At 35.2% G+C, this 12,323-nt stretch overlaps 1 protein-coding gene across 1 annotated transcript; it reads right to left on the reverse strand.

Moving 5' to 3' along the window:
* Positions 1–3,935: 3,935 nt before the first annotated feature.
* On the reverse strand, positions 3,936–5,561 carry LOC131619233 (LRR receptor-like serine/threonine-protein kinase EFR). Its single transcript, XM_058890354.1, has one exon. The coding sequence runs from the start codon at positions 5,559–5,561 to the stop codon at positions 3,936–3,938; it is 1,626 nt and encodes a 541-aa protein (XP_058746337.1).
* Positions 5,562–12,323: the final 6,762 nt, after the last annotated feature.

A 12,323-nucleotide genomic window follows, 5' to 3' on the forward strand; every position in this document is an offset into this window, starting at 1 on the left:
CCAATATGATTTTCACATGTTATAGGTTCTAAATGCACCAAATTAACACCATATTCCATTACACAACAACAACCTAATGTATTGATCATTATGGGCACTAAACCTAACACATGATTTCACCTATTTAATCATCAAATCCAAGTTTTATGTTAAAACTCTATCTATCCAAAACTCCATAAATTGGAACACCCAATTCTAAACATGTATCATATTCTTTGCATAGAATCACATAGAATCATAACAATGGGAAGGCAAACCCTTACCTTGAATAATCTCTTTCTTCTTCTAGTACCAAACGTCCTCTTTTTCCCTTCTCTTCCTTTCTTCTCTTATTACTCTCCAAAATGTCATTCTATTCTTAATACACTAAAACCTTAACTTAGTATTATGTTATTTTGGGCTTAACCCACCAAAACCACTATTTAGGCCCAACTAGTTGTATTTCTCAAATAACTAAATTAACATAAATAGCACAAATACACACATAATTAAATAATTATTATACCACATAATAATTAAATCAATCAATAATTAATAAAACACCAAATAAAATAATTAATAAAATAGCTAGTAAAATCAGGATGTCACACTTATGTGCAAAGAGAAAAGATTCAGGCAACCCAGCCTCCTCCTATCTCAAGACATGACGTATCGGATGCACCTCCTACAGCTTTAGCCTTTGGTGTTGCTGCTTCTACTCTACTAATTTGTCCTTCCGTATCAAGCAGGATTCTCAAAGTCATTTGACTTTGCCCCCCGTCCTCCTGTAGACGCACGTCTGCACTGAGTGCATATGAGGCGGGAGAGGCGTCCAATGCTCAGGCGACATCAGAGGCCCAGTCACAACCTCCATCATATCCGCAGATGACACTTGAGGCGGCTCCTGAATAATACCTGATTCTTGAGCGTGCACCTGCACAGTATCCACCTGCGGTAACTCAGGCTTTTATAGGAGGACCGTATGATTTATCCCTTCTTCCTCTTTACCCTGACCATGTTGCTAGACATAACTGGGACAGACATATGAATTTGGAATTTTGATTTCTATTACATTTTGAATTATGAGTTTTGAATTTTGATTTGTTTATTAAAACCGTCTAAATGTTTATGCAAGAGCATGATACGCTTAAGGTCATTAACCATGGACGAAAGATTAGTAGAATCGTACCCCCTATTGAGCCATGGTTTGATGAGCTTTTATAGCTTACAAGGTTAAAAGATTTGGCCCAGTATGGATACAGCATGGTCAATTGGGGTATGAATAACGCTTTCGTTGAGAGGTGGCACCGTGAGACGACGTCGTTTCATCTACCACATGGTGAGATGACGATCACACTCGAGGGTGACAGACCGACTTATTATCCGCCATACCCAGTAGTATTTGATGATGATTTTGTATTTTGGTTATAGTTTTTTATGTATTTCTTCCAATTGTCTTGGATGTATGAATTGTACAGGATTTTGTATTTAATGCGAAACAATGAGGAAAAATTGACATTTCTCTGCCTAAATTGTTTCTACTATTGGTAACATTAAAATCGAAAAATATGTTACCGGTGTAAAATCGCAAACATACTTCCGATTTTCCATCAATTTTAACGAAAACATGTGCACACCAAAAATATACTTTATGTTTTAGAAGGGCATTTTAGAAATTGCATGATGTCTTTTTTTGGGCATGGGGTGGAATAAGAAATTTCCTACTATAAAATCATCTTACAAATTCTTTAAAAAGAAAAATTAAAATAAAATTAACTCACAAAAACAAATTCATAGTCTCACGAAATCAAATAGCTTGATGTTGGCTCATTAACTCTCATATCAATATCTATCTATTTATTTTAAAATCATCTCACAATCTCTTTAAAAATAAAAACAAATCTAACTCACAAAAAATAAACTCATAATAATTTAAATAAAAACAAAACTAACTCGCAAAAATTAAATTCATAATTTAAATAAAAACATAGCTAACTCACGAAAAAATTTTAAAAAAATACATAATCAGTTACGTAATATATAACTTTCTCTCTCTATTTGACTCTTCACTACCATACTTACCTTTCTTTCTCTCTCTCTCTCTCCGATAACAATGGCGTCTCCGATAACCGTCGACGATACTATATGGTTGAAGTGTTTTGGCTTGTTACTGTTTAACCCAAAAGATAAATCGCTGGTTTATTACTTTCCCGAGCATTACGACAAATCCAAAATATTCAAATCCTCTTCCAAGAAATCGGATAAAGTCGCCCTTCTTTTCAAAACTCGTTCCATATCATACGAGGTTGATTCCGAAACTCAAGAAATGGTTGGGAAAATTCGCCTCAAACCAGTTGCAAAACCACCACAGGTTTTTCCTACATTTGATATCCCTAAAGAAGCGCTTAATGTAACACCCTTTTCTAATCCCAAATATAACATATATATCTCACAGAGTAATCATGCATAAGGAAAAGGACGCCACATGTTGATTTCCATAAAATGAAAATCCCAAAATAACACGCATTTAACATTCATAATATGCAAAGATCATATTGTAACACAATAATGTAAATCTCATGCTTTCATACTTTATGCATAAACGCTTGCGGAAAACAAAAGAATTGCTATCACATAAATTCAATGAACATGTCCCATACCATATTCATCTACCAAATCAAAGTAACATTACTATCCATGCTACTTGAATTCACAAATCTAGGCTACAAGGCCTTTAAAACAACATATATATGATCTCAAACAAATACATTTGAATATTCAACAAACATAGGAAATAGCAATATCCAAACATAAGCATAAGTCAACAAAATCCCCCAAGTGTTACATGACTAGAGCATATGACTCGCTACCTAATCAAATAACAAAACTCAGAGCTCTTCGACTAAGCCACGAATAAGCAACTACTCGTTTGAACCTGCACGTTACCAACAAAAGGCAACATTCAAGCAAAAGGGTGAGAATTCAAATTATCATAGAAAATAAAATAATGGGAAATGCAACATAAAACAAACATACATTGCATAATTCATCATTCTTCATAAAACATGCTTCTATAATCATACATCCAAGTTAACATGTTTCATCATTAAACAACCAAGTTCCATCATTCAAGTAAGTATATCCAATTACCAATTCATCAATTGTAATCCACTAATGAAATGTCATCAAGTATACAATTATCACACCAAATTCCATATTATGCAACACTTATCACATAATTAATCCACGCCAATCATATTGCAAAATCACACAAAACACAACTCACACCAACACGTGCGACTCAAGTGTGATTCTATGCAATATGCATGTGGATCCCATCCGTTATCATTTTCAGTCATGCCGATTGTCTTTCCTCCAAAGACTAGATAACCACCTCAAAAGCCTTGTTCCGCGTTAATCTTTCAAATCTCATTCGGCACTAGATTTGGGACAAGTAAATAACCTTCAAGAGATTACCCAACATTTCCACTTTCAAAGACTCATGCTTCTGTACGTGTGCAACAAAACAAGACTCATGCATTTAAGACGATCCTCCTATCTCTTAAACTACACAATCAAATCTTTACCACTTTGCACAACATTACAAAACACGACATTCAATCCAATCTCAAACACCAATTAGTATCTAGTAATCAATCACCCAATTCACGGTTATTATATCACATAATACATTCTAGGAATATTGATCATGCGCAATTCATCCATAACATACATATATAATTACTTGTTATTCTCAATTAACATCATAATTAAATTAAACAACTGCAATTCAATCCTATACTATCATATAGAACATCACAATAGCTTCCTAACGCTTCAAACGGCGCATAAAAAGGAGTTACGGATCAAAAGATACATCATTTCAAAGTTTGAAAAAGTTTTGTAAAACAGGGTCCGCTCAACGACCACCAAGCGGGCTTAATGAAATAAAAAATTCAACAACCCCGCTTCAAGCGGCGATAGGCAGAAGCTAAATGATTTTTAGAGACATTTAGCTTACCAATATTTTTTAACATACCCACTTCTCTTGGTAAGCTACCACTCAAAGAGTTATGTGACAAGTCCAATAAATTTGTTAAAGACGAATGACTAAAAACCTCTAAAGGGATGGTTCCTCGAAGCTTATTCTGCGAAAGATCTAGATATTGTAACTTTTGACAGTTACCTATGCTTGGAGGAATATTTCCTTCAAACATATTAAGATGTAAATCCAATTTATACAACTGAGTAAGATTACCTATAGAGGATGGTATATCTCCTGACAGCTTGTTTCCGTTCAAATCTAACATCTGCATATTTTGGAACTTCCCAAAAGTTGTTGGAATATTTCCTTCAAATTTGTTACCTACCATGCTCAAGAGAGTTAAGCCAACTAAACCTCCTAACTCAGCAGGAATTTGTCCTGATATCATATTAACCCCAAGATATAGTTGCTTAAGCTCAGTGGATAAATTGCCTATAGAATTTGGTAGAATGCCTCCAAAATTATTGGTGGCCATAGAAAACGCATTTAACATGCTACAGTTTGTCAAAGATTTTAAAAACTCCAAATCCTTAGTTGAATTGTCACCTAAATTGTTGTCTTCCAAATTCAAAAAAGATAAATTTTTTAGCCTACCTAAACTTGGAACTTGTCCCTCAAAATAATTTCTACTGATATCAAACAATATAATGTTAGACGCATTTATTATGGAAGTGGCAATTGAACCGGAAAATTCATTTCCTGAAATAGCAAAATGTTGGAGATTGGGGAGGGTGTTGAACATGTTTAGTGGAAGAGATCCATGAAAGCTATTCTCTGGCATGGAAAGCATGGTAAGTGATGATATGTTGTAAAGATAAGAAGGAACCATACCAGACAATTTGTTCCCACCCAAAAGTAAAACTGACAAGTTTTTAAGGTGACATATTTCTTGTGGAATATCTCCTTGTATGTGGTTATAAGTAAAGGAAAAGCCCCTTAAGCTTGAGAGATTCCCTATAAATGAAGAGATTCTTCCGGTTAAGTTGTTTTTCCAAACTTCTAATGTTCTGAGTTTTTTCAAAGAGCCAATTTCGATTGGTATTTTACCAATGAGATTGTTCTTACCTAAGGATAACCATTCAAGATTGGAGCAATATGTCAAGTTTGTAGGAATTTGACCTGCAAATGAGTTATTGGTGAGACGAAGTTGCTGCAATTGTAGCAACTTACCTAACTCCTGTGGAATTTCTCCAGAGAAGCTGTTGTTTCTTAGGTAGAGAATTTTCAGAAAAGTGAGATTGCCAACATAGGGAGATAAAGATCCATGTAATTCAGATCCATCTAAGTTCAACTCAATAACTCTTTGATGCATGGGGCTGCATGTGATTCCATACCACTTGCCGAAGTGGATGGAAGAATTCCAAGATTCAAGAGTTCTATATGGATCAATGGATATTGATTCTTTGAATTTGAGCAATGCTAAATAATCGGTTTGGTTTTGTAATATCACTGCCACAATTTTGTTAGGACTAAAGCACATTAAACATAAGGTTAAGAGAAAAAGAAGATGAAGGTGTAAAAGAGAAAAAGACTTCATTTGAATTAGAAAGAAAGATGGTTTATGCTATTTAGTTTTTGTCTGTGTTGGATAGTTATGGGAGAGTAAAGAGGAAGCATGCATTTAAATATTAGTGGCAAGAGCTATGATTGAATGCGAATTTATTTATTTTTTATTAAATTGTTTGTTGACTCTCTGAACTGGTGAAGGGTATTTTCGGTATTGAAAAAGTGTCCATCAAGAAAATTACACGAGTTAATAAAAATATAAGTCAAGAGAGTAAGAGTCTCTTTGGTAAGACAAAAAAAAGAGCTTTTAGCTTTTAGCTTTTCAGCTCGTATTAATAAAAAAGTTTTGTTTGGTAACTCTATTTTAGCTTTTAGCTTGTAGCTTTTTTACTAGCTTTTAGATTTTTTTTCAAAAGCTAATTGAAGTAGCTTTTGAGCTTGTAGCTTTTAGCTTGTGAGTTTTTCTTCCATTAATACCCTTATTATTTTAACTAAAATATATTATTATCCTCATTAATTAAAATGTCATTAATGTCATTTTGTATCTATCAGCTAATAAAACAACTAATTTACCAAACAATCACATTAGCTTATCAGCTACCAGCTACCAGCTACCAGCTATCAGCTACCAGCTAAAAGCTATCAGCTACAAACTAAAAGCTATCAGCTAGTTTTACCAAACAGAGCCTAACACTCGAGTAGTATTGTATGTTGGTGAATTCTTATCTTACCCGACTCAAAAAGTTGGGTAAAGTTACATTCAATGTGAAATGTCTTGGAAACAATTAAAAAGTATACTATTTAATAATTAATTAAATAAGATAAAACTAAATAATGCAATGTGATTGGTGGAAGGTACACTACCCAACTTTTTATGATGGGTAGAGAAGTTGTCCCCTTGGATGTTTCTTAATTTAAGAATTTTTGTAAGCAGTAGAACCTTTTTGTAAGCAGTAACGGGCTGGCTCCGCTTAGCGAGCCTTCTTTATTTTTGAAAACAAACAGCATCCGCTTAGCGGCCTCGCGTCCGCTTTGCGGACGTGTGATTATGCAGAAGAACACAACAACGTTCAGAACTGCGAAATCACACACCCACCACTCCAAATCACTTCCAAACATCAATAAACATCAAATACAACTAGTATTCGTCATTATTGAGCAACATATATCATCAAAATCATGTTTAATCATGTAAATCCATAGAATATAGCATAGAAATTAGGGTTCATACATTTTCATGGAATTGCAAAGATTGAAGAGATTCACACAAACACATACATTATCCAGTCATAGATTCCACAATAAAGGGAAACATTCAAACAAAAGGGTGTGAATTCAAATTATCATAGAAAACATAATAATGGAAAGTGCAACATAAAACAAGCATACATTTCACAATTCATCACTCTTCATAAAAGATGCTTCTATAATCATACATCCAAGTTAACATGTTTCATCATTAAACAACCAAGTTCCATCATTCAAGTAAGTATATCCAATTACCAATTCAACAATTGTAATCCACTAATAAAATGCCATCAAGTATACAATTATCACTCAAAATTCCATATTATGCATCACATATCACATAATTAATCCACGCCAATCATATTGAAAAATTACACAAAACACAATTCACACCGACACGTGTGACTCAAGTTTGACTCTATGCAATATGCATGTGGATCCCATATGTTATCATTTCCGGTCATGCCGATTGTCTTTCCTCTATAGACTAGATAACCACCTCAAAAGCTTCGTTCCGTGTTAAGCTTTCAAATCTCATTCGGCACTAGATGTGGGATAAGTAAATAACCTTCATGAGATTACCCAACATTGCGACTTTCAAAGACTCATGCTTGTGTACGTGTGCAACAAAACAAGACTCATGCATTTAAGACGATTCTTCTATCTCTTAAACTACACAATCACATCTTTACCACTTTGCACAACATTACACATCACGACATTCAATCCTACCTTAAACACCAATTATCAGCTAGTAATCAATCACCCAATTCATCGGCTATCATATCACATAATACATTCCATGAATATTCATCATGCACAATTCATCCATAACATACATATATAATTACATGTTATTCTCAATTAACAAAATTAAGTTAAACAATTGCAATTCAATCCTATACTATCATATAAAACATCACAATAGCTTCCTAAAACTTCAAACGACGCATAAATAGGAGTTACGGATCAAAAGATACATCATTTCAAAATTTGAAAAAGTTTTGTAAAACAGGGTCCGCTCAGCGACCATTAAGCGGGCTTATAGAAATAAAAAATTCAACAACCACTACGCCAAAATTAAGCTACTAAAGCGCAGCTACTAAAGCGCTTTTACATAAAAGCGCTCTCGTAGGTTTCGCTAAAAACAAAATTAATAAACAAAGGGAAAATGATGAAAAAAGCACTCTGGTAGGGGGGGGGTATGAGAGCGCTTCTGAAAAGCGCTCTGGTAGGGGGGGTGTATGAGAGCGCTTTTAAAAAGCGCTTTGGTAAGGGGGGGGTATGAGAGCGCTTTTCAAAAGCGCTTTGGTAAGGGGGGCTATGAGAGCGCTTTTCAAAGCGCTGCTATAGGGGGGTTTAATGAGAGCGCTTTTTAGTCAAAAGCGCTGGTATAGACCAGGCTATGAGAGCGCTTTTCAGAAGCGCTTTAGTAGCCTTTATTACTAAAAATTAAAACCAAAATCACGCGTTACTGTTTCTCACTTTCTCGCTTTCGTTTTCTGTTCTAGAACCCTTCCGTCCACCACTGTTCTTCATCCACTGCACGCGAACCCTTCCGTCCACCACCATCAGCCACCACCGTCGGCGTCCCTCCGTCGGCTTCTCCTCCGTCACTCGTTTTCTCCACCGCCGGTGAGTTTTAGGCGTCACTTATTTTAATTTTCAGTGAAAATTTTATTTGGTATCAAAGATTGAACTTCTGCCTGCAACTTGTTTGATGAAATGCCTGAAAGAAATGATTTGAGTTGATAATTGTTGAAATGATTTGAGTTGTATAGCTACTGTTTTCAAGGTTGTTTATTTTCATTTTATTAGTTACAATTGTGAGAGCCATTTGATTCTTCTTCAGCCAAAGTGTTGCTGTGGGAGATAACACTCGGAACTGCGTATTTCTTGGGGCTCAAACGAACTTACAAGCTCGCTCTCAAGATTCAACGGAAACTCGTTAGCCCTAAGTACCCGAAAACCCGTCGATTTCTTCACAGGTTCGTTTCTTCTCATTTTTCATCAACTTTTCGGTTATGGGTTATGTGATATTGTTGTCGAGATTCTTGATTCTCTTGCGAAATGATTGTTTCGTTGTGATTTTTGCTGAATAGAACTTCTTGAGGTTAAATATTATTAGTTTTTGATTATTAGTTTTTGATTCTCTTGCTGAATAGACAAGTCTGTATACAAATTTATTGTCATATTTCTTCATAGCTAAATACTATACAGCAATGTACCAGCTCCTTTGAATTATTTTGTACTCAAACTTAAAAAACAGACAAACTAACATATGTAATGCCAATTTTGCTTCTGAATTAAGGACTTGTTGATTCATGAATCTTTGAATCTTTGAATTGGTCATCTTAGCAAGATTCATATATTATTCAATTGTATTAAGTATCTAAGGTAGTAGTAATGTATTCTATTATACGATGACTTATGATTGTCTCTTTGTATCTGCAGAATCTGAATTTCTAAAAGAAAATTGCTTAACCTTGTTCCCAATATATCACCACTCTTCTTTCTCCTTAGTTCAGGTTTGTGCTCTTAACTATACTTAAGTATACTTAAGTTAGGTTGTTATGCTTCAGGTTTTGTTGACTTATTGGAACAATGTTTCGTGAGGTTTTATATAAAAGTATAAGTTTTGAAGTTCTACTGTTATTTTGATTACATGAAAACTTTGGCATACTATTTCGTGAGGTATATTTATATATTTACTTATTTGTGGGATTGAGAATGAAAATGCTATCTTTATTCTAAACCATGATCGTTGTGCACCATGAGCATGTTTGAATGTAATACAAACATTTCAACTCTTCCTCTTGCTATTTTGTAAATTGAAAAAGGTGTCTTAGTTTGGTCTTGGATTTAATGTATGAGTTCATATTGATGTCTCTACTTTATTGCAACTTGGTTTATGGAATTCTACAAGTTTTGAAATGGATTGAACTATATTAAAACATGCTCATATATTAAATTGACTTTAAGAGATAAGAAGGAAATATCTATATTTATTTCTGAAATGAAATGAGATGGGAAACATTCACATTATTCTCTTTCAAATTTTACATTATTCTCTTTCAAATTTTTACTAGTGATTTCATTTTCAACCTGTTTTTTGGTTTGTGGACTTATATTACCTTGAAATAAGGTAATGTCTTCTTTAAGAAATCGGGTATTCTGATTAGGTATTCTATTATGATGATAGCTATTTATTATCTTGACAGAATTCCTTAGTACCTGATAGAGAAACCAAGAAGCATTTGTATAGCTTAATTAAGACATGGATAAGACATGGATGAATTCAAACCGATTGTCGAAACAGTACGAGAAAGGGGTATGGGAATTCATTGAGTTTGCGGTTAAGCACTCCGAAGACCCGCTTCGAATGCCGTGTCCTTGCTTGGGTTGCTGTTATGGGGGTAAGGTTGACGGGGAACAGTTGGGATCCCATTTACTACGGTTTGGAATTGATAGAAGTTATACATGTTGGACAATGCATGGTGAGAAAAGTAACGGGAATGCTGAGTCGAGGTGTAATAGGAAGTATGCTTCAAACGACGATTGCACAGACACATATGATTGCGATCGAGTCGAAGAGATTGCAGAAGCGCTTGAAGAAGATCTTGCGGATTGTCCCAAAATGTTTGAGAGGTTGGTAAGCGATTCAGAGAAACCGTTGTATGATGGTTGTTCAAAATTCACAAGATTGTCTGCGGTGTTAAAGTTGTACAACTTAAAGGCGGACAATGGATGGTCGGATAAAAGTTTCACAGAGTTATTAGCCCTTATGAAAGATATGCTACCAGAGGATAATGTTCTTCCCAATCGAACGTATGAAGCCAAAAAGATGTTGTCCTCTATTGGCATGAGCTATGATAAGATACATGCATGTCCAAACGATTGCGTTTTGTTTCGAAACGAGTATGCAGCGTTGAATGAGTGTCCTAAATGTGGTGCCCCTCGATATAAGAAAAAGTTGTCTCCTGCTAAAGTCTTATGGTATTTTCCTATAATTCCGAGATTTAGACGCATGTATCGTAGTGAGACCGATTCAAGACACTTGACTTGGCATGCAGATGAAAGAATTATTGATGGAAAGTTGCGACATCCGGCAGACTCACCATAATGGATGAAAGTTGATACTGATTATCCTGAATTTGGAAAAGAAGCAAGAAACCTTCGGTTGTCATTGTCTACTGATGGAATGAACCCGCATGGTATTCAAAGTATCTCGCATAGCACATGGCCTGTGATTCTTATGATCTATAACCTACCTCCGTGGCTATGTATGAAGCGTAAGTACATGACGTTATCTATGCTAATTTCTGGGCCTAAACAACCAGGGAATGACATAGACGTATACTAAACAATCAGAGACGACATTGCTGCGAGATGCAATAGGATCATTTGTTGCATGGCCCTCGGAGCTCATTACCATTAGTGATGAGGTATATTGAAAACGATTATGAATCATTTAGTTTTCGAATGTCAATTCTAAACCGTTATAATTATTTTTTACATTTTAATTTTAGACTGCTCCTATAAAACCCACAGTTAAGGGTAAAGGGATTTTACAGGAGGAGGAGTCCGTTGCATCACTAAAAGAGGTACATTTAAAGTGTTAATAATTAATCTGAATCTAAATCTGCATGATTTTATATTTTACCTAACTTATATGATTTTTAGGCATCCGCTCGGGAGTCACAACAAGTGACGCAGCAAGTTCGTACCGTACCACCCACTGGTCCTCCGAAGCCAGCGGGAAAAAAAGGCGGTGCTTTTGTGCCTCGGTACCGGTCGACGCTCGCAACAATGGTTGATATGTCCGATTTGAAGGATGGTGCTTTACGTGAAATCGATATGGATGAAAGTGTCTTCGGTATTGAATTCAAGTCACTTATTACAATTGATGACTTGGAGGAGATTTTTAAGCATGATCAACTAGGCGTCACTAACATGCACTCATACATCCGGTAATATTCACTCATCCGATATATTATTTAATTAGTCCCACAATATAATTTATTTACACATTTCAATGAAAATAATCTAATGTTTATTATGTTTTTATTTAAGGTTGTTGTATGACAGAGTGTTGCGCGGGACTCCGTTGTCTAACAGATTCCGTTTCGTGTCTTCCGCCCACTGCAGCGGAATGGCAATTGCTTCGGAACCGGAGTCAGTTAGACAGCGCTTAGTAGATAGATTCATGTCCACCGGCAATATAGAAAGTCTGCATCTTTGGGCGTATAATACCCGACCAGTAGGGTTAGTTTCTCATTCTTTGTTCATCTAATCTCTGTTTCTTTTGTGTATAGCAAAATTTTCATATAACCTATTGTTTTAATTTATAGAGCACACTGGTTGCTGCCTGCTATCAACCCTATAAGGGAAGTCGTGTATTATCTGAATTCGGTAAATGGTGAATGGACCAATTATCCGGCCATGAAGGACATCGTTGATTTGTAAGTGGGATCGTTCTAAATATATATTCGTGTATATTTATATATTTACTTATTTGTGGGATTGATCTAAACATATGCTTTTA

The sequence above is a fragment of the Vicia villosa genome, linkage group LG7 (assembly GCF_029867415.1).
Source record: "Vicia villosa cultivar HV-30 ecotype Madison, WI linkage group LG7, Vvil1.0, whole genome shotgun sequence".
NCBI classification, from domain to species: Eukaryota; Viridiplantae; Streptophyta; class Magnoliopsida; order Fabales; family Fabaceae; genus Vicia; species Vicia villosa.